Raw genomic sequence first — 24,994 nt, 5'->3', positions numbered from 1 at the left:
ATCATCTGTTTTAACATTTGCCGTTATTGGTTTATATTTCAATTTTTACAACAGCTCCATAATTATATCTGGTTCCGTATTGTCTCGTGTACGACCCTGTTTGGTATGAGAGTAACCAGCTGTTTTGACTCATATAGATCAGCTATTCAGTGTGTCCAAACATATCTTTCCCAGCAATATTTTAGCATTGAGAAGCAACACAACTGTAATATTAAAGCTCTGTAATTGGCTCCGGCGGATCTCTAGCTCAGCCACGGACCAATCAGGAGGCGGTGGTGTTTGTGCACGGCTCCTGCGCCCCTATAAGAGCAGCGGCAATGAGGGATGAGAGGAGAAATAGTGGTTCTAAGAAGCCAAAGAGACACTTTACATATGAATGTGTCCCCGTGCTCAGTGTGTTTGTTGTCGAAGCACATTTGGAGCAGCAGAGGCGGGTTTGACTGAGGACTGAGCGACTCTATTGTCCCTGAATCCACAGACTCAGGTAAGCCCTCCGCAGGGATGCTCCTCACTGGTGGTGAGGCTGACTCATATTTTTGCGTGGTTCATCCAAGGACTCATCATACATTAACTCATCACTAGCATAATTTTCAGCAAAGCGTTTCCTTAAATTTCAGCCATTTCCTGTCAGTGTTTGGTTTAATGTCTGCAGAGAAGAAGCAAAAACTAACACGGTTATCAACTTCACGTCTGTCAGTGTTTCTCTTTTTGCATCTCTGATCATGGAGGTTGCTAGTCCTGTAGAGAAGCACTATATAACATACAGAGACGTATTAGATTAAAGCTGAGTTTGTCGAAGTTGTTTTTTTCGATCACTTCCTCTGTTTCCTCTTTTTTTTCTCGGACATGAGGGCCAGTATTCGGCATTGCATGAAAGTTATAATTTAATTCAATTCTCAGAAACCGATATGATGCTGCAGAACAACAGCCGAGGTGTGTGTGTGGAAGCTTTATTGTTGTCAGTCGTCCTGTAGTTCACTGTCTTTGTTTCAGCAGCATGAGGGTATTTCTACTGTTGTTGATACTGAACAGCTGAGCGCCTCTTTGGGTAGAAGTGCAACGAACCTCTGCAAAACAGGGTTGCGCATGAAAGGAAGCGATGCCTTCGAAATAAAAGCATCAACAAACCGGTCAGCAAACAGCTGAGCATTGTTTCTTTAGGTATTCAGGACCAGTCCGTGTTCTTGGTCATTATGAATGCAGTTTGATGTTGGAAAACGTACCTCATGTGAATGTTCCTATAAGTTTACTCTTGGCGATGCAAAACAGGACTAACCAATGCCAAAGATTCCCAATGTTTTCTTTTTTCACAAAACTTTACAAGGCACTTCAATATTTAGACTTTTATTTTGAAGCCGGAAACGTATGTTTTGTTCTGGCTACCTTGACGCAGATGCAGATTGAGGCTGAGGGGGGGGCACTGTGCGGATGATTTCAGTCCAGTTCAGACCAGTTTCCAGTGCTGCTTATGATTCACCGCAATATACTTTGTCTTATTGTTTCCAGGGTGGTGATGGGCAGATCTGCTGCTAAAACACGCATAATCCCAAAGCCATGTGTGCGCGTCATGTCATGTTCTGCAGCTCTGTTTTCCAGGGTCCTCAGCGCTGCAGGCTATAAGTGATATCAAGTTTGTGTTTAGACGGAAACAGTCTGAGGTACAAAACAGCATGAATCGCAGCATGAATTTACAGGCTTTCCCAGTACACATTCATAGACAAGCTGCTATCATAATTAATGTCTATTACAGATGCAAGTCGGCTCATGTTTGTGCGCGTAGCCAGTGTAAAATAAGAGAGAGCGTCACAGTTTCTACATTAATTAAATAGCTTGACAATCATTTCTTCATTTCTGCTTACAGGTTATTTTGTGTCAACTATTGATTAGTTGGCAAACATTATTCAAATTAGTTTTTATGTGTAATTAGGGTCAATGTTTTGTTGATTATTTTTGTATACAATTGACTTTAATGTTGCCGCAGTAACTACAGTTTTCCTACTTACTGATGTTCAATTATATTAGATAAAGCAGAATGGCACCGAGAATCTCGCGCCGCACCGGTTCGAACCGGCTGGATCTCGTGCTGCATTCACGTGCAGTTCTGCCTTTCTTTTTTCACATATAAATATTTGTAGATTTTATATATTCTCTCTGTCTCGCTCTCTCTCAAACAGTGCAATATGCCTGTTGATGTGTTCAGACAAAAAAAAAACTAAAGTCCAGAAAGCAGTCAGGTCCTGTTGAAGGTGTTATCACCAAATTAAGGTACGCCTCACATAATTTTACAACGGTATTAGATGTCTTCTGAATTTGGAAATCTGCACTTAATTTATTTGTGGTTTCTGGCATCAAAGAAGAACCTCTGAGTTGGCGATTTAGGGTAAAAACAAAACCAAGGTCAAGATTAAGATTTTCTAGCTGCAAAGGACCCTGGAAAAGCCCGCTTTTCCTACTCCAACAAATAGAGTATGAATGCAACATGTGTTGCTGCTGCACGAGCTATGTCACTAGCAGCCAATAGAAGTCGACCAGTTAAACATTAAAGCCAATAAAAAGCGTCATGGGGCGGGCGGTTTTAAAATGGACAGAAGGCTGTTTGTGGTGTCCAAAGCTTCAGCTGTCCTCTGTTTGTAGGTGTTATCCACCAACATCATCTTCATCAGGATAGAACAAAAATCTGATCCAGGCTCAGGGATTAATTTACTATAAATTCACGTGATTATGTTGTTAATAGTTACTTAAGATAATAATTTGATGTATCAAAACAAGCAATCAGGCATGAGTATCACATATTAGGATACATAACTAAATACTTTTACCCAAGTACTATACTTAAGCGCGATTTTGAGGTATTTGAACTTGAGGATTTCTATTTTATCATATTTTTCATCCACTACACTTGTTTGACTTGTTTTAGGTGCTTTGCAGATGCCAATTCTTGACCTATAATATAATTAACTCGTTAATTATGTCACAAGGTACAAAAAGTGGTTAAAGTGAGAATTAACGCATTGACTATAAGTATAGGTAATATACTGTACATCAATCTGAAAAATGAGTACTGTTACATTTGGTACAAAGTACTAAGTATTACTTTAGCGAAAAACTACCTGCAATTACTTTATTGAGTGTTGTGTTTGTGTACTTCTACTACCTCTGTGTATTTCCTGAAATCGTGACTTCTAATCACCCTCTCGTTTCTATTCCCCCTGTCTTATCTTTCAGTCTCCAGCAGCTTCGCTCTCACCTTCAGTCAGGTCTGTGTGCTGGTACCTCCGAACCAGCTGACATGGCTCCCACCCTGGCCACTTCGTTCTCTCGCCGTTGGTGGATGGCGGTGACGGCGGTCATCGAGAACCTGCTTTTCTCTGCTGTGCTTCTCGGTTGGGGATCCCTGCTCATCATGCTAAAATCTGAGGGCTTCTACTCTTACCTGTGCAATGAACCAGGTGAGTCAGCTTTATGATTATTACATGGTTTGTCATTTTTAAAGAATTAAGTAGGAGCTTATTTGTTTGACCCCTACCAGTGCAAAGTAATTAATTCTTTCAAATACTTAACCCTAAGTCTAGGGTATATCTGGTCCTTTTTGAATACTTTTGATTTCACCATTATATTTCACCTTAAAACTGTTTAATATGCCAGTAGGTAGTGTAATTTCTTTCAGCACAACCTCAACTGTGCGACTTTAAAGTTATTTTTGTCATTTTGACATAATGTATTAACACATTGGATCTAAAACCACACAAGAAACAGAAATCGGAGCAGAAAAATGTAGCATTTTTTTAACAACTTCGTGTTCCAACAAAACAAAAAATAAAACATTTTAAACATTTAAAAAAGCGGATAATATTCGAGACGAAGCATCACTAGACGGTCCTAATTTCTTTTCCTAACTTTTTTGTTAACTTGTGTGAGCACAATCATCTCCAGCTCAACATCGATAAAACAAAGAAGCTGGTGGTGGATTTCAGAAAGTCCGGGACTCCTTTCAATCCTCTCTTCATATGGGGAGATGGTTGGAAGTAATTTCGGTGTACAAATACTTATTTACCAAGTATTTACCAAATACCTGGGTGTCCACCTGGACAATAAACTGGACTGGTCAGTTAATGCAACATTGGTATACAGGAAAACACAGTGCAAGCTGTATTTTCTAAGGAGTCTACGGTCTTTCAAAGTTTATAAGTTCGTGGTAGCCAGCTCCAGCTACTAAGCTGTGGTTTGCTGGGGCAGCAATATGAAGGTGGAAGACAGTAACAGACTGGAAAAACTAATAAGGATGGCTGGTTCTGTTCTGGGGGAGAAGCTGGACCCTCGGCATGTTGTGGCTGAGAGAAAAATGTTGTCCAAACTCCTCTCAATCCTGGACCATCCACTCCACTGCGTGCTGGCTGCACAGAGGAGGACTTTCAGCCAAAGACTGATCACATTCAAGTTCTCCACACAACAATACAAGAGATCCTTTCTCCCAGTGGCCATTAAACTCTTCAACTCATCCCGCTTCTGTAAAAAGGATGGTCCAAAATGTATTGCACAAAATTCATCTTGTTTTTATTTAATTTATTATTTTTATTTCATTCACGTTTAATCCTTTAGCTGGGTTTTTTCTTACTTTTTGGTGAAATTTATTTTCTTTCTTTTTTACTTTTCACGTGGAGAGCAGCTGTAACAAGGCAACACAATTTCCCAATGGGATCAATAAAGTTTTTTGAGTCTTGAATCTTAATTTATGCAATTGAACACATGTGAACTATTTATCATAACTGTGCTTTTACTTGGCCTATTGACACCATTCAAAAACTCCCATAGAGTTTAAAAGTCAAAAAAAAAAAATTCAGCATCTGTAGCTCTTCGTCCTGCTACTTCACCTTAAAGAGAGCGGGTGATTTGAACAGGCCAGTGCTTTCATTGACCCCAGAGGTCACAATTTTGAGGTATATGCAGTCTTATTCTTCTTTATTCTTCTTCTCCATTTATTTGCTACAATTTCCTGTGAGTGTGCATGTGTGGTAAACTTTGCAAACTTGAGGCAAATTGTCAGACTTTGTGTTTCTCTCTCAGAATCCACAAGTGCTTCAACAAGAAGAATTTAACATTAGAATTCCGACATTTTCCAGACTTTCTCTGGGGTGGCTGAATGTGTTAACGCAAACACCCAAGTCTGTTGGCCCTGACATTACCTGGATTTTACACACCCAGCTCCCTAGTGCTGTGTCCGGATTATCTCCACCTGAGCTCATTTGTGAATAGAGGACGTAATACTTGTGTTGATGTTGTCCATATCCTGCGACTTCTGCAAAACTGGGCAAATACAAGCACACAAAGGTGAATGGTAAATGGTCTGAACTTATATAGCACTTTTCTACCTATTCGTACTCAAAGCGCTCTACACTGCTTCTCTTTCAACTATTCGCGCTCACACTCACACACTAATAGGGGAGCTGCCATGCAGCTGGCCAACACACACCAGAAGCAACAACCTGTTGGATTTAGTGTCTTCTTCAAGGACACTTTGACATGTGACCGCAGGAGCCGGGGATCGAATTAACAACTGGTGGATTGGTGGCTGACTGCTCTACCTCCAGCGCCACTGTCGCCCAGATCAAAGGTTATGCAAGGAGCTGATGCAGTCAGTGGCTCATTGTGAGTTTGTGTTTTTATGGCAGAAAATTTATAACAAATCCTTATCACAGTAGCCAATGTAGGTCTGTTAAAACACAACTCTATACTAAAAATCGTCATCACTGTGCTTTGCAGCAACAGATTGGTGGGTGAATGAGAACATTCATTCTCCACAGTGATTATCACACAGGCTGTTTTTTGTTTGTCTCTTTGATCCTCGAATTTTGTCCCTGCCTGTAGTGTATGTGTGAATGTGTGCATGTGTGTATTGTGTCTCTGGGTTTCCCCCAAAGAAGCAGTGATGAAAGCCTTGCAGAGTTAATTTTAGCCTTTTAGTGGTTTAATTGCTCTCACACATTCAGTCACACTATCACATGGGCACTGTCATCGAAACTGTATGTTATTTAGAGTGTAAAACATTGCTATAGGTTGATATTAATGGTGTTAGGCTGCATTTCTTGGGCTGTGAGTTAGTTCAGTGTCTAAAATCTTATTTAAAGCAGTTGGTTTGTTTTGTGTGTTATTATTTTTTATATTGAATACTCAACAGGTCAGTGTCCACTTCCATATTTTTAGGGTTTTAAAACCTCAGTAACAGTACATCTGCTGTCATTTAACACTAACAAAGTTTCTGATAGGGATCCCTTACATGAAGTTACTGGAAAGTTCTGATTAAAACATTCACGTTAGTCAGTTTCACTCTCATCAACAAGCGCTAATTATGTGGAATTGACCTTTAAATCATGGAGCAGTGACTTGATATTTCATATTTTGAAAGTCTGAAGGATTTGTTTAAAGTACAAAATGCGATGTACAGTAGAGCAGGTCATGCACGGAGCAGTCTGGTAGTTTATGTTTGTCAGAGAACCATTCTTACAAAAAATGGTTGCATTTTGATGATGGTAGTGGTTTTCAATCCATTTACGTGCTGTGATTAAGATTTTTTATAATTTCCCCTAATTACCATCCTTTTCTTTTCACATTTTATACAGACGAGTTCCTGAGTTCCCCGTTATTTGCTGTAAGTTAACATGGCACAGAGTGAGAAATGAGAGGTTGAGCTGATCACGGGTGCAGCACGTTGTAATGTCAGCCCAGTGTTTGGACTGAGAAAACAAAGCACAGTCACAGGATGTGTGAAGGTATTCAAGCAAATCAGCCAAATGTCCCAATGCAGCAGCACATCTGATTATTAACACAGAGTCACAGCAAATAGGGGTCAGGAGCGTGAGAAAGAAGTCACAAAGAAGTCAAGTCACAAAACACTTTGTGTGCAAATGTTAACACACCCTGTTTAAACAGTTTGTTTAATTAGCACATAATAAGTCACATTTCACACTTAGTATTCGGGTTGATCAGCCTCTTCTCGCCACAGTTAGTTCCGGTTTCTGGTAATGTGACGTGGGCAGTTTCACGTATTTGTATGTCACATGAGAGAAATACCACCATTATGTTGTTGTGTTATCATACTATATTATTATGTTGGTGCATTCTATTGTTTAACTCCTCAGTTTATCCCGTGCTTTTTAGTCATTTGTGTGAATAGTACATTGTTCCTATAGGAAAGGAAACACGTGAAGCACAACATTTTAAATTGTTCCTTGTTGTCTTGAGGCCTTTCAAGACTTGTACGACCTTTAAACCATCGCTTGACCCCATTGCCTTTTACACAGTAAAGGCTGTATCTTCATACAAGCAGCCATTAATCATGAGGAGCAGAGCCTGTATCTGACAGAGGTTTATTGATACAACTATGCCTCCTAACACCCTCTGTGATTCCTCCTCTGTCCATTCCTCCACATTGTTTTAATGGGCTGCTAGTCACTGATAAAGTCAAGGAGTGAAGTCAAAGAAAGAGACCATTATGACATTGTAATAATCACTAAATCTACTGACTTTGTAGGAGTTGGGTCTGTGTAGCGTCAGAAGACATTATTTGGAAGAGGAAGTAGGGCAAAAAGCAGACAGAAATCAAATGTTTGTATTCTGTTGACATGATAGAGACACACCCTCCCTCCATTGAACCTTTCAGAGTGGGTGAAGTCAGCCCATGTGTGTGTATGATCAAGGCTCTGCTTGTATTGACTCAGAGGTGCTGCAGCCATTTGATTAGTCAGCAGTCAGAACCTGCCGGGGGCCAGATGTTGCTTCCTTGTGTTCATCTAGCAGTCAGTACTTAATGCTCTGACTCACCTCAAACATCAGCCTGAGATACATAAGAATAAATAATCCTTCTATGGACAGAAAGCTTTTATCACACAGGGCTTCTAAAAACTGTCACTAGTGCACCGCGCTTTGACCTTTTAGCCACGTAAGATGGGTTTTAAAATTACATGATTGACATGAGGTTTGGTGCAGGCATAAATGGTTTCCACAGGATGAGATGGGATATCTTAACATTTCCACTGTCTTTGTAATCGTGTCTGAATTTAAAATAGTTTTTGACTAAATCCTAGCAGAATTGATGACATTATCTTCAGCCTCGTTTGTCCTTTCATTTTAGAGCTAATAAACAGATGTTAGCACATTGAGGGGCATAACAAATGTGGTGAGAACATCAGCATGTTTACATTTACTTAGTGGACTAGATTGTGCACTTCCGCAAAATCCAGTGCCTCTAAGCTTTTCAGCTCCTTGTCACAACATGGTCATGGTTTTTTTGACGATTGCACACGCCAAAAGCTCATGTGTGATGACTTCAAACTCCTCCTCAATAAAGCTGTTGGAAACTTGAAGTGAAAGAAACAGTCCAGAGATAACCAAAGTTAGTTTTTATTTTCACACAGAAAACTCATCAAGCATTAATAAGGAAATCAATAACATTTCTGAATAGATTTCACATCAATAAAACATATCTTTTCTTTACAAAACCACTTCTCTCATTTTTTTGTGCGTATCGCACTGTGAATGTTTTTCAAGAGACATTGCTCAGTTTTCTGCACCATTAACCCCATATTTAAACACCCTTTTCTATAGATGTAGTTGGATAGAATAGTAAAAACTAGTTAATTCATTTACGTCATACTGTATCCCCACCTTTAGTACAGCTTCATGGGGCACAAAAGTATATTTTTGTTGACTTGTTGCATGAATTTAGTTGAATTTTTTCCCTTAGGCAGTTTTTTGGTAAGAAAATTTCTTAGCCTTAGATACAGTAGTTTTCAAAATCTTCACTAGGTGTATTTATGTGCTGGCACTTATTCCTTTTACTACACAATGGAGTTTATATTTGATATCTACATCATCTACAATGTGCAATGGGTAACTATTTGCTGAGGTGTTTGACGATCGTGTGGCAAGACTGAAGTTGTTTAGGACCAAATACTACAGTAGATTCATTGATTCCCTCCATAATGCAGCACAGTGAAAGTGGATGGATGTTATAAAAGCCCACCAGTCACTACAGCTCAGAATCCTAATGTTAAATCAAACTTCATTCAGCTGCTTGTTCTTTAATGTTCTGCAGCTCAATGAAATTATGCACAAGCACTTAAACAACCCTGCAGTCTTTACACATGTTTATTAAACCATGCTACCTTTCACCTACTTATAACCTCACAGGGTTTGGACCAGTCTTCGGCAAATGAATGTGTTTCATTGGAGATAGAAACGTCCTGTTGTTCTTCTAAGTTACCACCGAAATCAAGATGAAAGGGATTTTCACTTCTGTTTACTGGAGGCTTCTGAGACTTGAGCTACTGTTGACAACCAGGACTGAGACAAAGACTCTTGACTACTAAGACATGACACATTTGATAAGTGGTGAGTCAATCCGTTTGAACAAAATCAAGTCAAGGTGAATGAGGAGTTGTTTTCCTCCTTTTGTCTGTTGATACCAGCAGAGTTTCGCCAGAGGCAGCAGACTAATAGAGCAGATAGACAAAAATAGACTCCACATGAACTCAGTGGACTGTTTACAAGTGATTCAGCAGGAGGCAGACTGAGCGAGAGAGCTCCCTACCACCAACTCGGGGGTTCAGATGTGGTTAGTCCTGCTGCCTGTTTACCCTGTATTGTGTTGTTTTCCCGCCGGTTTGTTTACGTGACCTTTAATGAGTCTGTTGACTTCTCTGTCAGCAGCTCAGCTCTGGAGGAGGGAGGTGTAAATGTAGAAGCTCAGGCCTCCAAGAGAAATGAGCCCACTCGAAATACCAACAGGGTATTTGGTTTAGATCAAACTGAAACGTTAAGAAGGACCGAACTAGTCAACAGGCTTCTTTCGGCTGTTGTTTCATAATCATAATCTGCAGTGCAAAGAACATGATGGTCTGTGTGGTGCAGCAAACTGATCTCCAACATGCAGGATTTCTGATGCTGGATTTACTATGAGCACTACATATGTCAGAGATAAATATCAACCCGGCATTGTAATTGTATTTATTTAAAGTACAGAAGCAATTTACATCTAAAAGCTCTCAGTAATTGTAAGGTGAATACAGCAGCAAGCGAGTGGAAAGGAACAAAAATTCCTGAAATAAAGTAGGAGTCTTAAGTTGCATGAAACGGAAACTCAGCAATAACAAACAGGTACCACACAGGCTGGACATGGTTGTTTGTAGAATGTGCTTGTGTTTTTTAAGGGTGAAGTAATTTACTCAAAGTTAAACCTATTTGGGCCAAAGAGTGCAGCTTTACTGTTTCCTGCTCAAATCTGAATCTATTTTTCCTATTTGTTTGTTTTTGGCCTCCAGGAAACAGCTCCAGCTTTAACCTCTCCAACACCTCTAATGCGGAGGAGTACCTAAAGATGAACGGCTGGCCCATCTGCATGGACCAGGACGAGATGCTGAACCTGGCCTTCACCGTGGGCTCCTTCCTGTTGTCTGCCATCACGCTTCCCATGGGCATTGTGATGGACAAATACGGGCCGCGGAAGCTAAGACTTCTGGGCAGGTGAGGCTGGAGGAGAAAGTCGGAGTATGGGATCTTTTTGGTTCATTTGTCTTTGTAATTTTTATGCTCGTCTTTTTGTTTTCACAGTGCCTGCTTTGCCTTCTCCTGCCTCCTCATTGCTTACGGAGCGAGCAACCCTAACAGTATGTATCTCTACTTATGATTTAAAGACCAACATTATATTCACAGCTCGTAACTGTGCTTTTCTAGTTGTCCATTATCATACATGTGTGGCAGTCTTCTTGTGTCAGCAAACCAGCTACATCTGCCTTTTTCTCTAATCCGATCTTTGTCCTCCAGATCTGTCCATCCTCATCTTCTTCGCACTGGCATTGAACGGGTTTGGAGGCATGTGCATGACCTTCACCTCTCTGACGGTAAGAGAGTACGATTACAGTGCCTTACTCTACATGACTGGGAAAGAACCTTTGTCAAGTAAAGGCAAATAACACTAAGCAGATTTTTAATATAAAATGAATATGAGCAAACCAGCCTACTGCAGTATTAAAATTGCATGTGATAAGAGAGGAAATGAGGAAAAGCAGAGCTGATGGAAACGTTGAGGGAGGGGTTGGAAAGAAAAAACTGTCAGCGGATTTTAAGCATCACCGTGATGTGATAAGAGAACAGAGAAACAGATGCAACAGAAGCCAGGAACGTTTGCAAAGATGCATGAAGGAGGAGAGATGGGAAAGATGTCTGTAAAGGCTGAGAGAAAGTGAATACAGATTGTAGACGGGAGGTAGGAGTAGAGGAGTAAAGTTCTATGGTCTCATCAGGGGTAATGCTGCATCACACGAGAGGCCACGTGAAAAAGCGTGTGTGCATTAGTTATTTATTATTCACTTCTTCTGCTGCTCTGGCTGTAAGAAAAAAGACAGCTGAGTTATTATTATTTTACACACACAGTCACACTGTTACTGTGTGTGTGGGTAAAGTTGCATTTTGGGGGTTTGGGTTGTGTTCTGCGTTAAAAACAAAGTTTCTACAAACTACAGTTTCTACAAACTGCAATATAACTTTTAGACTGTTTGTTGTATCAATGTAGTTTGTGTGCGTGTGTGTGTGTGTGTGTGTGTGTGTGTGTGTGTGTGTGTGTGTGTGTGTGTGTGTGTGTGTGTGTTAACCCATGCTTCACTCTTTCCTATTCCGGCTACCTACTCGGACCCTGACTGACACTAACTCACACAGAGGTTGCTCACAAACACTCACACACATACACTCAGACAGACAGACAGACAGACACACACACACACACACACACACACTCAAGCGTTACATGCCTGGTTGTTTTCGTCTTCTCCAGTTTCAGCTGCTGCCTTCACAACTGTCAAAACTGTCTCGTGTGCATACACGAGTACTGTAGATTATTCCATGTCAGCACTTGTTGTGGGTTGTTGTAGCTGGGCAGTGCCTCCAAACTGACTGAGCTACAGCTCTATGCAGGTCTCAACAAATGTTTTTTTAATGTTGCAAATAGAGCTGTGTGTGGCTGTTTATCTGTGAGTCTTTTCTTTTCCTGTCCTTTCTTAAGTCTCTGGGTCAAAAATTGTTACCCAGAAAGACAGCTACTGTATTTAACTAACTGAACTGTGTGGCCCTACCCCCCCCCCCCACACACACACACACACACACTTTTCTGCCATTTGTTCTCTTTATCTTTCTTTATTTCACTTCCTCATTCTTCCATTGTGGACGATGCACTCAGTGTCCCACCGATGGAAAACAGAGTGAAGCTGAGGAGGAGAGTATGGAGGGGTGGTCACTCCCCTCTCTTGTTGTCAGTCCTCTGATTCTGGACTCGTAAACATCTTCATGTTAAAGAAAAACCTCCTCTTTCTAACTACATGTTCTCTAACAGACCTCCTCTACACAGACACACAAATCTCCACAACCACATGAAGCTCCACCTCTTGTTCTTTGTCTTGTCGTCGGCACGTGTTGAAGCCCCCTCTGCTTCCTGGGTTTGGTCTAGTATGTTAAAGCTCAGTTTGCCGCCCTAATCTACTTTCTGTCTAATGCATTATTAATGTGTGTTTCCTCAGTTTTCAATCCCTTTTTTTTTCGTCACTGAACCATCTGGGTACACTTTCACTGTATGTGCCTGTTAGCTGGCAAATGAACTGGCAATCGATGAGTTTTTCAGTCCAGAATGAAATATATTCTAGACAATTTCACTCTAATGAGAAAGCGTCTAACTTGGAGATATAATAAATTCTACCTTGTTCTGCAGAAAATTTAGAAGTGTAGCCGGTAAAGGGACGAGAGCAACAGGGCAGTGAGATCAGGTTGTGGTCTATATTTACGATCCAGTCATGTAATGGCTGTTATAGTGAGACTGAGGAAGTACAGCACGTGCCCAGTTTTCTGCATGTGACCTCATGAAGTAAGGCAACTGTCTGGAGAAGTCGAGGAAAAAAGATGAATGAATGCTGAAGGTCAGTGCGCAGTGATTTGAGGGTCATTTGGATGTGGCTCATTTGGCAGCAGGCTGCTCCAGGTGGCTGCTGGATCTAGTTTTTTTTGTTTTTTTTTTCTTTGCAGCTGGAATGACTATAAATCCCTGTCAGACAGAGAGGGAGTTCTAACCCTTGTTCACGCTAATCACCACTTTCCCAAGAACTTATTTCCATTGGACACGTGCTTTTTGTTCGGTTTTTGGCGTTAAAGAGTCAAAAGACTTGTTTCAGTCCAAAATACATAGAAATCAGCCTTAAAAAAAGGCTTCTCAAAAGACGGGGAGAAAAAGATGACGTCAGGTAGATGTAGGTATGTAGTCTGGTAATTATCAGCTGGTGTTTGTATATCTTAAGCCCACTTGGCCACTCTTTATGATGATGGAGTATCGTCCCGTGATTCAGGATAGGACCAGTGAGAGCTGGTTCTCAGTGATCCAGCAACAGGCAGCTGTTTCCAAGTTTCCACTTGCTCTAGCAAAGCAACTTCCTTATTTCATTTCTCTGTTCAGCTCCCCACCCCCTCTCCATGCCTGGTTTTCAGGCTCAGCATGTTTTCTCACTTCTTTTGTCACCTCACAAACTGCCTTTTTTTTCCATTTGAGTTACAACATTTAGATCACACTGTTTCCAGGGACAATCCCTAAATAGGTGCAAAAGTGCAGGACATGCAAAAACATTTGAAAGTTAATTAAATGAGAATGAGTACACAAAAAAGTACAACATGTGAAGATTTGACTCCTTATGTGTTACTAGGCTTATCTTGCACAGTTTATTAGATAAGATATTGAGGCTACAACCTATTACACACAGAACACATCCTCAGTGAAAAGATAAGGCTATAAGATTATTTTCCTTCTGAAGCTTGACTGTAATATTATCAACAAGCAAATATGCTCATCATACAGTGTTCATCTCCTTTGGCTGCAAAAACATTCAGCACTTTCACCCAAACAAGGTCAAATCACAGAGTAACCAGTTTCAACTGGCAACGCTGACTTGAAGTAAAAAACACTAAAACATGTTTTGGCCTTATAGTGAAATGCCAGCTTGCAAACCTGCTCATAATGACTATAGCTACATTGTTTCCCAGCTTACTAGCTTGTGACATTTGCAGGTTACATCAAATGAGTGGGTTTAACTTGCCTCGCCAGATTGGTGAGACAAATGTAAAACAATTTCAAAAGCAATTGTTTTTGTTGTACATGCACTTAACCCTCCTCCAGAATGCTTTGGCATCAGCCCAAGATGACTTTAATTAACTTTAGTTTTCATTTACCTAAAATGATGATGATCAATTCATTCCTGTGCACTGTTTGTGTAAATCTACTCATTCACATATTTTTACCTACATATTTTTTAAGCCTCCATGTAATATTATGTTAAGTCTTGACAGTAGTGCTTGTATTGACTTAAATAGCCATTGATTGATCATCTTCCTGCTGGTCTTTGTGTCTCAATGGACTTTGTGATTATTTTAAATTTATCTGATTAAATCAGAAAAAAACAAAACCTGCACCTGCTACTAGCTGGACCCTGATCTCTTATCTCCAGGTGACTTATCTGAAGCTAAAATAGACCTTTAGTGGCTATCCAAACACTGAGCCCATCTGTTCTTACCCTTCAACTCTGCATGAATACACAGCGACCACAGAAGCTAACAAAAGAGTTACTCAGGGAAGAGGAAACAACAAAGTAGATGGTGGAGGATATTACTTTAAAGAGATATGGACCTGCACACAGGAGCTCTCTCTGTTTTTTCCTTTACCATTTACAGCAGGGATAAAAGTACTGATTCTCATATCTGTGACGATATTAACACAAGTAGAATTAGTTATGAAGTGAGTAAAGCCTGTGTTTAATGAGGTCAAGAAGGGTTGATGAGCAAAATATTGTTACATGGCAGAAGAGTTTTATGTGTATGTACAAGACATCGATAGCATTCAGAGGCTTTTGATTATCATTCAAGAGCAACTGCACTAATGAAAAAAATTTCCTAGGCAGGTTTTCGCTGGACCAAAAGATCAATGTGTGTTTATCGCAGGCATATTTCATGGAAGCAGCATTTATCAAATCTGTTGTCATGTGACTGAGTAGTTACTGTACAGTCAATCACATGTTGCACCTGAAGCCGCATCACGTTCTTTGTCCTCCAGTCACAGACGTGAATGTCTGTTTGACTGATGTGTTATTGACTCCAGCCACAAAACCCACGTTTATCTGTTGCTCGTCAGGCCTGACATCTGCTCTACCCTTTAACAAAATGACGTGTTTCTGAACTCATTAATCCCTACTTCTTGTTTTGTGAGCAGATCAAACTGGTTTGTTAATTTTTTTTCAGGAAACAGCAGCTGATTTTGATTCAGACCTAGTAACCCAGAGAAACTCCTGGTGTGATGCAAACATTTTTGTCGTCAGCATAACGGGGAGGAGAAGTGGTTTTCTGTCTTGGACGTGCTTCTGCACACACAGATGGTCTGTGGCTTTTCCTCTGGCACAGCAGTGTTTGCTCACAGTTTGTGTTTCTCTCCCACTCACATGCATTTTTGCAGAAATGCAACTGCGTGAACCGTTTCTCAGTGTAAATAAACAAAACCAGGTGTTTTAGCCGTGGAGGTGAATGGCATAGAGGTTAGGGGCTGACTAATCCACACTATTCTGAGCACCTGTGCCCCCTAATCATTTTCATACAGTCCCTTTTTTCCGCCCCTTTCCAAGAGTTGCGCTATAAATACAACTCTTGGAAGTACATAGTGTGTCCTCAAATCCTGAGAAAAGGATGAGGAAGTGAGAGAGCAGCAACGGGGAAATCTGAACTTGTTGACTCTGCATAGATATCCTGAGTTGGCCTAGATTTTGTTGTGACCACATGAAGTCTGCTGAGCTAGACTCAAGTGTCTCCTCTCGTCTAACTGGGCCAAAAGTCACCAATTTTACCCACCAAGCCAGTCATTGTGGCCCCCTAAGATGCTGTAACTGGATTCCTCTGGTCGAGAGGAATCCCAGTCCTTGTTAATTTGGAAGTCCTGACAGAGGTGTAGCATTTTTTGAAGCTCACCTTCAGTCCAATTAATCTGGGGAGTAATGTCTGTGTGGGGTGAGTGGGTTTAAGCAGCTGCTTAATGAGCTGCACCCCTGCGGCCGGATGGACGGGTGGACAGCCAGATGAGGACAATGAGAGAGCCACTGGAGGGAATTCTGAGTGCATTCATGACCCATAATATCACAACATTAAAAGTTGAACTGGAAACCAGCAAACCGTTGGTGTAAATAAAACATCTCAGTGACGAATGATAAATGTCTAAGCTGCATCTAAGAGGCTGTTTAGAAATAGGCTGTTTACATTTTGACGTAGCCTAGTTAAGAACAGTGCGTCCTCATGTCTCAAGTTGAATTTCATTATGATAAATGACTCTCTGCTTTTTCTGTCACTGCACCCTTTTAAATGGCGGAACAAAAACAGTTTGAGAACGCCCTGCTACAGAGAGCACAGTTTGTACTTTGTGGTTACGCCTCTCAGCAGTCAATAATGTTGAGCACAGGGGTGGAGGGTTTGTCTGCATGTGTGCTACATTATGTTGTCTGCTAATGCTGCAGCACAGGGAGCAGTGCACAAATCTTCCTTGTTCCATCACTGAAACACTGGGTTGAGACACTTGAGGAGGTTTTCTTCTGTGCTGTCACAGTGACGTTGCAGAAAATCAGGGCTGCTGTGTGCATGTTGTGTGTCATTGGTTTAACAGCACTGTAATTCATACATAGTTGCCAAATGGAGATCAAGATTAGGTGATCAGGTGATCAGGTGAAGATCAGGTGGATCTTTGGACATCAGGTGTTCTGCTATGTTAATATAAACTTTATATCCAATGTGTCCAACTTTATAACCCAATTTGTTTTTGTGCTTTCTCCAAAGCTCCCCAACATGTTTGGAGACCTGAGGTCGACCTTCATTGCCCTGATGATTGGATCTTATGCCTCCTCTGCTGTCACCTTCCCTGGCATCAAGGTAACATTTCACTGTGCCGTTACATTATCCAGATATATTTATTAATCTGTCCACATCTGCGTTGTGAGGAATCCCCTTAAAGGCAATGCTTTAGCACTGACTCTGAAAGAATATTATTACTATCGAATGTGATTCTCCATTATGATGTTTGTTTTTCTTCTGCCTGTAGGTGATCTATGATCTGGGTGCCACCTTTATCTCCATCCTGCTAGTCTGGGCTGGCTGTGCCTGCCTTGTCTTCCTCAACTGCTTCCTAAACTGGCCTCTGGAACCCTTCCCCGGCCCAGAAGACATGGATTTCACGTAAGTCAGACACGCAGTGGCTTATAGACAGTAGGTGCCAGTTATCATCATTAAGCCGACAGTGTAATGCTATTAGTTGACCTAAATAGATTCAGATGGCGCCCAGACAGCCTATATTCTGCACAGAAATCTTATCAGACACTCATGTACAAGATTGCAAAGACATGCATGGCCATACACTGATGAACAGTAAATCCCAGTGCAGTGCAGCAGAGGCCAAAGTCGGCCTAAAACAGGAAAGACCATAAACCCAGATGATCAGCTGGCTTTGCTCTTTTGCTTCCTCCTGTCTTTTTCCTTTTCTCCTGTCTGCTAAGATTTATTTCCTTTGTGTATTTCCCATCCTGTTTTTATAGATAGCATTTGACTCTTGTCTGTGCTGGCTATTATCACCTTTAACCTTGTTACCTCTTTCCTCTGTTACCTCAGGGTAAAAATCAAGTTCAGCTGGCTGGGCTTTGACCACAAGATCACTGGGAAGCAGTTTTATCAGCAGGTGAACAAGGTCGGGCGCCGCCTCAGCGTTGGTAATGCCATCAAGCAGCAGCAACCATCCAAAGACTTGGCCACACAGGAAGCCAACAAGCTGTGCCTGTCCACCGTCGACCTGGAAGTGAAGAACAAGCCTGCAGAGGAGAGTAAGTCTGAAACACAAGCACTGTGAGGTAACAATGAAATTTTCTTGTGTGGGAGAAGTGAGAACTGGAATCTCCCACATGCTGCTGACATAGCACCACTGGTGTCTGTGAGTCGAAAGAAAAAATAAATGAATACGTTGAACTAGAACTGTTCAAAAGCGCAGATAACTCAACATCTTTGTGCTGAAATTATTCAGTCTTAAGCGAAGGCCATCCTTGTCAACTTACTTATGAATACTCATTAGAGCATGTCAAAAGCCGGGCTGCTGGTAGAGCCGGTGCTGTGAATGAAGTGAACAGGAGAGCTGCCATGTGTGCCAGATTTGTCTAAAAGTGCCGCGATGGACAAAGCCGCCCCACAGTCCTAGAGGGGCGTAATGATATCAGCACTTATAAAGTTCCCCATTGACAATCGAGTCATTGTGCTTTTCCTCGTGTACATGTGGATACATGTGTTTTCCACCTCCGAACTACACTCTCGCCATTCAGCTGAAGCAGGCAGCTGTTTTGTGTGGAAAAGCTCAGAAAAACACAGTTTACCTGACGTGGCTAAAGACCAAAGAGCAGATACCTGAAGTTAGCGACTGAATTTTGGTCATGCATCAAGTGACCAGAAACAGTAGCTCTATATAAATGTAAATCACACTAATATTCTTAATGTGTGTACATACACACATACTGTTTACTTTAAAAGGTAATAACGTGTGGGAAAAAGGGACATCCACCAGTTGTAGAACATAAACTCCTCCTCACAACATTAACATAAAAACACAGACCTCCTCCGTTATACGTAACTGCTGCTGGTCACAAAGACAACATTGTCACCTCTTATCTCTTAAAAACCATAAAACCTCAGGGGATGACCTACATCTGTACACAACAATTAAGCATCAGCAGCCTGACACTGTACTCCTAAATTGTCCCTTTACCTTTGATCCACATTCACACTAAGCTTACCTCTGTTACTCCTGCACCCCCAGGCCTTTTCAGGCTCTCATGGCTCCAGCTCCAGGGTCAGGGACTCCCAGTGGGGAAAGTCTGGTTACTCCTCTCTCAGTCTCTTTAGTACCAAATGGACCGTGGAATCAGTTCGGACCCCGTTCTTAGAAAAGCCTCACAGCAGGTGCATGGCGTGCTGACAGGCAGCTCTAAAAAAGCACTGTGGTGGTTGGAAGTATCAGCCAGTCCAAGTTTATGTCTTTCTCTGTGTGTGTGTGTGTGTGTGTGTGTAGCTTAAAACACTCACAAAAACACAAAAACTTATTACCACCACTTACTGGATTTTAGTACATTTAATTATATTCAAGCTCACACCGTTTATTTTTATTTTTTTAATAGCAGTAGCAAGCATAAATCATGTGTCTGTCCTGACAAACTCAGCACTAGGTTGGTATGTACAAGCATGTTAGAGTTGTTATTTAGGGCTTGTTGTCATGGTTACATTAGCATTTTAGATGGTTTACCGAGTAGGTTCAGCCTCACTGAGCTGATGGGTGTAGACTCTTAGTTTAACTGTTTTCAGTAGCAGAAGCACACGTGGGCATTTTGTTTAGGTCATGTTCCGTGTGTGTAGAAGGACTTATAAAACATTAGAATTACAGTCATGAGCCATTATTGAACTACTCTCTTAATAGATCCTTGGATACCTGTTGCTCTGGGTAATAAACCATCTGCTCCATCTGTGCATTCACCATTATTTAGTTTGTTTAGTGCTTCACTATATGGGCAGTTGTGTCTGTTTATATTTACAGCTTTGACTAATGATCAACTTTTCCTTTCTTTGAGTTTTTTTTCCGCTCAGCTTTTTGTGCCGTTCTGTTATCATAGCACCCAAGAGCCAATGGGAACATTCAGATGACCATCTCTTCCCTCTGGCGCAGCAGTAGATGTACCCCGAGTGGGGAAGCACATTGTTGTAACTTTTAAACTGTTGAAAAGAGTTTAGAAAGTGTAAAGAGCCGGAACATCTCATGCAGGATTAGAGGCATCTGTGGGCTTGTAGCCATTTGCTGTAGAGGAAAGTGCTGCTGCTTTACCTTCAGACTGTGGAGGCGTAAACGAGTTAATGCACACTGTGCTCTAAAATGCAAAAACCCGGTAAACCTTTCCTCCAAAGGGAAACATTTGACAACAGTTGATAAAATACCATAAAAATACAGTAGCATAGTGTAATACTTAGTGATGAAGTCACATATGGGTCCTGGCTAGCATTAAGTTCCCAGAATTTGGGAAACTTTACTGGGAACCAACATTGTTTATTTCATATTGTGTGTTTCATCCATTTCCCTATAATAGATAAACCACTGTTTTGTTATTTCTTATTCTGTCTGGTATATGAGCAAACTGATCTGATCTGGCCTTGACTGTATTGTTCTCTCCTTTATTTCCTTCAAAGCTCAGTCCTTCATGAGGAGCATCTTCAGTACCATCTTCTTGCTGAGCCTGATAACAATGTGTGTGACCCAGCTACGCCTTATCTTCTATATGGGAGCTATGAACAATATCCTGGAGTCTCTGACAGATGGAGACCTCAACACAGGTGTGTGTTGCTGCAGGGACTATGTAAAGTAAACTGTACATTACAGTACACGGATCTGAATGTGCTCAACTTAATGTTCACGTTATGTCAAGATTATTCGTCTTTTTTCTGCTTTTTGACAATCTTCTGCAGCTGCTTTCGGCTCAGCTAAACTGCTTTGTTGCTTCTTGCTAACTCTCTATCTTTGCTTTTCCATTCCCCTCTTCTCTTTTTCTGTCACGCTGCTTCCTGTTGCAGTGACACGGATGGAAGTAGGTAAGGGACCATTGGCCAACTCTACAAAGATGTAACCGGCTATACTCCTCACCTTCTCCTATCAGCTCTCTGTCTACTTCTCTGTCTTGCGCAAACATAAAGTGGCCCCAGAAGCCTCGCAAAATTCACCAAACTTCTTGTTTGTCTTCTTGTTCATCTTCCTTAAATAGTCAATACTGTTCAACTCATGTTAAAAACTTTAGAATATAGCACATTAACACTGATGACACTATCGTCTGTTTTTCAGTGAGCGTCTACACATCCATCTTTGGCGTGCTCCAGCTTTTGTGCCTGATCACTTCTCCTGTGATTGGCTATGTCATGGACTGGAGACTCAAAGATTGTGAAGATGATAATGACAAGACTGCCAAGAGGTGAGTGCACACATAAACAGAATATCTCTCTCTACGTACACCACATATTATGCAGTATATCTAATGGATGTTCCTATAGGGAACCGGGTCAGCCCCGTCGCCCTGATAAACAGATTCAGAAGATTGTCAACGCCACCAGAGCCTTCATTTTTACCAACCTGCTCCTGGTTGGCTTTGGAGTCACCTGCATCATCCCTAACCTGCCCCTTCAGGTACACACACACACGCGCGTGCACACAAAACTTGTGTTGCTGTGTATCCCTGTAAAAAAGAGTTAACACTGCAGACAGGAAAGATTCTAATTCAAGGTGCTTTAGTGACGCCTACTGGACTAAAGAGTCTTTGCATGTTATTTACTCACTCTGAATCTCATTTATCAAAGATGAAAGCCATTTCTCACTGTGACAGAGCAACTGTCAGTGAGCCAGGCATTTAATGGGAAATGGGTCTTTTTTCTTGTCCCCTTCAGATTCTGTCCTTTATACTGCACACCATTGTCCGAGGTTTCATCCACTCTGCAGTCGGAGGCCTCTATGCTGCTGTGTAAGTGTCTCCCATGTTCAAAGGATAATGGCATAAAAATACACAAGGACACATCTATTATTAATGAGATAGACTACATGTGGACACCTAAAAACTGATACCGTTAGATATCACAAATTTGACATGTTTCTTGAAACAAATCAAAACAAAACACTTTAGTATGTTATATACTTTCTGATGTATGATATGAAATAATTCTGCATGCAAAAGTAATGACACAATTTTGAATTTTGCACTGGTCAAAACAATCATTATCAACAATCATTACTTCACATCACTATGTTCAGAATTTCCACCTACTTTTTGTCAAGGTTAGTGATAACACCTGCTTGAATTTACCCCGCACATGTTTTCTTTATCTGCAGTTACCCATCCTCCCAGTTTGGCAGCCTGACAGGCATGCAGTCTCTGATCAGTGCTCTGTTCGCCCTGCTCCAGCAGCCTCTCTTCATGGCAATGGTGGGACCCCTGGAGGGTGACCCTCTGTGGGTAAGATGACACAACTATATGAATATTAGCAGTACTGAGAGAAGGAGCAACAATAACGGGAAATATATAGACATTTGAACACTGGTAGTAATCTTTAGTCAGAGCTCAGTATCATTATGTTGGTTTGATCATTATGTTTTATGTCTTCAGGTAAATGTGGGCCTGTTGGCGGTGAGCATGCTGGGATTCTGCCTGCCCACCTACCTGTTGTTTCACAGCCGTCACCTCCAGCGCCTCAGAGACGAGCGCGACGAGGATCCCAAGATCTATGTTAAGATCAACAATGGCAGCAACCCTGAGGCCTTTGTTTAGCTCCGGAGGAAAAGCAGAGAGGAAGATGAGCTCCTAAAAGCTGGAGGAGCTAAACACAGAAGAAACAACACATAGAATAAGAAAGTGTGGGGAGAGTGGTGGAGGTTGCATCTGTCCTCCAGCATCTCTCCCAGTTTGTCCGATGACACACAAATCCCTTACGTACACCCCAATTACACAGTCACCACTATACTAGGCAATCATGTTCGGTCAGACATGACTGCACACTACTGTGACACTGAGCTTCATCCTCCCTCATTTACTGAGTATACACTGTGAGCAACCTGACACATCTTCTCCAACTGATTCCGCCTCTGCAACTCGTACTTTTTCACCACAGAAGAAGAAGATGCCAACCAATGGAAAGCCACTGTGAGGAGAACGTGGAGGACATCATTTCTCAGTGACAGTATGGGTGTTTTTTAGCCACCTCTCAAAGAACCGGTGCATTGTGAACATGTTGGACTCCAGTAACACTAACAAACTGTGTTTGATGAGGCTAATCAGTTTTATTTGTGGGGTTTAAACTGTCTCTTGAAGGAGTATAAAAAGTACACATAAGTGGCACATTTGGTCATGAAATCTCTGCTTCCCCTTGTGCTCCAGGGCATTAATGGACTAAGAATCCACAAACAGCAGTATTAGTAGCAGTTCAGATTGAAACTCACACTATAATGGCTTTTTTTTTTTTACCAGCACAAGAAAACACTGCAGCATCTCTGCACGTGTGTTATGTAATGCAGTGTGAGTAACTTATCTTTTGGGTTTAGATAAATCAAACTGCATGATGCCAGAGACCGTGCTGGTCCTGTATTGTTATTTCTCTCAATCACTAGTGCAGAAAGACACTCAATTCACCATGGTGGTTTGTTCTTTTGTTTTCCAAGTCACAAATTCCTAATGTGTGTTTGAAATATGTAACCGTTTGTTGTTTTTATCAAATGTTTGTACAGTAATTGCAGTATGATTGCTGTTAAATCTTTGTTCCCTACATACGCTTTCAAGATATGGAAGAGTAAATGTGATTAGAGTAGTTAAACGGGACAAAGACATTACGTGTAGTGTGTTTATGTAACATTCGGAGTGGCATAGAGGTGGAGCCCTGCGCCGTTCTCCTCCCTACATGCATGGATTTGGAGTCTCGATTCGTTGTAGCAATAAGTGCTTCTGTGAGGTGCTGGACAACATGTTGAAACAATCACACGGAGACAGGATAATATGTGTGCATGTTATGGGCAGTATTGCTGTATCACATAAGGTGCTAGTTGATGTAATTTTATCACAAAGCCAACAGATTCACACCATTGAATTTCCAAAGAAGCAGTCAAGTTAGTGTTTCACATTACTACTTAGATCTTTGTTTCCAATCAATTGTGTGGTAATTGTGTACCATAACACAAAGTACAAACAGGATGAGCTCGGGAAAAATGAATTCACCACTTACAGACATAAAGGGAGATGATTATCTTGAAAGTAGCAGGCTGATAAAGACATGTTGCTCCAGCTTCTGAAAAGCCTGAACACAGACAATATTGGTTTTGAAAGAAAAGCCAAGAACAGAAGCAGGGATTGTGTAGAGAATGATACCTAAGAGATAATCATTTATTCAGGCTCCTGTTTTCAGATATTACATAGTGAAACTCCTCTATTTTTGGCCTGGCAATAACCCACAGAGGCACTTTCAAAGCTAGCCATGACCCTCAGAGTGCCTCTCAATATGTGTATGGATGATGGGAGGAGTGAGGATCGCACTGCCTCTCTCCCTCCATCTATCCCTTCACTGCTTTCATCCAAACACATTTCCAAACACGTCTTGAAAAGTTTAACAATGACTGAGCTGAGAGACAAGCCTCTGCTGCCACCAGATGCCCCCAATGAATGATTAAGTAAGAAATGAATGGCACATGATGCACTTTAGATGTCTAAAATGGACCTCAGTCATGTATTTCTGAATGGCCAACCCCTCACTGTATCTTATACACAGTGCATGGTACAAAGAATGTATACTCAGAGCTTAAGATGTAGATTTTTAGTTCAGAACATAGGAATGAAAAAAATGTTATTTTTATATATATACAAAATAATGCTATTGCTTCACATGTTAACCGTGCCTTTATGTGCACGGACAGATGGAAAGAGTCTTGTCTCTCAGTTCAGGAACTTTGTCAAGCATGGACATACCAGTCAGTACTGTAGACATTTTCATTCTCACTAAACTGGATGAGGTCGTCTTCTGAAATGGATCAGAGAAAATTGTTAAGAGTAAAATTAGATAGTTAGTAAATTAGTGTTTGGTTAGATGACAAATGTGAATGGAAGTATGAATGTGAGTATGTAAACACATAAATATGTGTAATTAAAGATTTTTCAATATAAAACGGAATTCAAACTTGTACGTTTCTATGCATGTGAAATTAAATGAGAATTAAATCATGCAGATGAAAGTAATAAATCCCCAATTGCACGCGCACAATCTTTAATTTTTAGTAAATTATAATGTGCAGCATATAACCAAACATTTACACTGTGGTATCTTTATAGTACAAACCTCTCAGATCTTC

At 41.1% G+C, this 24,994-nt stretch overlaps 1 protein-coding gene across 4 annotated transcripts; it reads left to right on the top strand.

Annotated features, from left to right (window-relative positions):
* The first annotated feature begins 317 nt into the window (after positions 1-317).
* On the top strand, positions 318-24,816 carry LOC137128744 (large neutral amino acids transporter small subunit 4-like). 4 transcript variants are annotated; one of them, XM_067507220.1, is made up of 15 exons: positions 318-484; positions 3,226-3,449; positions 10,317-10,518; positions 10,606-10,661; positions 10,819-10,895; positions 16,888-16,980; positions 17,150-17,283; positions 17,713-17,921; positions 20,317-20,460; positions 20,698-20,715; positions 20,963-21,089; positions 21,169-21,301; positions 21,559-21,632; positions 21,998-22,121; positions 22,272-24,816. In XM_067507220.1, the coding sequence occupies exons 2-15, from the start codon at positions 3,290-3,292 to the stop codon at positions 22,431-22,433; spliced, it is 1,713 nt and encodes a 570-aa protein (XP_067363321.1). In that variant the 5' UTR covers positions 318-484; positions 3,226-3,289; the 3' UTR covers positions 22,434-24,816. The 4 variants fall into 4 exon arrangements, with proteins under 4 accessions (XP_067363321.1, XP_067363323.1, XP_067363322.1 ...); XM_067507221.1 differs by lacking the exon at positions 318-484 and adding an exon at positions 1,636-1,658; XM_067507222.1 differs by lacking the exon at positions 20,698-20,715 and having other exon boundaries at positions 319-484.
* The last annotated feature ends 178 nt before the right edge of the window (positions 24,817-24,994 follow it).

The sequence above is a fragment of the Channa argus genome, chromosome 6, assembly GCF_033026475.1.
Source record: "Channa argus isolate prfri chromosome 6, Channa argus male v1.0, whole genome shotgun sequence".
Classification (NCBI taxonomy): Eukaryota; Metazoa; Chordata; class Actinopteri; order Anabantiformes; family Channidae; genus Channa; species Channa argus.
The sequence above is the reverse complement of the archived record's forward strand: the minus strand, read 5'-3'. Positions and strand labels throughout refer to the sequence as shown.

Excerpts from the sequence above, each read along its gene's own strand:
- LOC137128744 (XM_067507220.1), top strand. The coding sequence starts at position 3,290 with ATGGCTCCCACCCTGGCCACTTCGTTCTCTCGCCGTTGGTGGATGGCG. Across the intron at positions 21,090-21,168 it reads AATGACAAGACTGCCAAGAG|GGAACCGGGTCAGCCCCGTC; the intron begins GTGAGTGCACAC and ends ATGTTCCTATAG. Across the intron at positions 22,122-22,271 it reads TGGAGGGTGACCCTCTGTGG|GTAAATGTGGGCCTGTTGGC; the intron begins GTAAGATGACAC and ends TTATGTCTTCAG.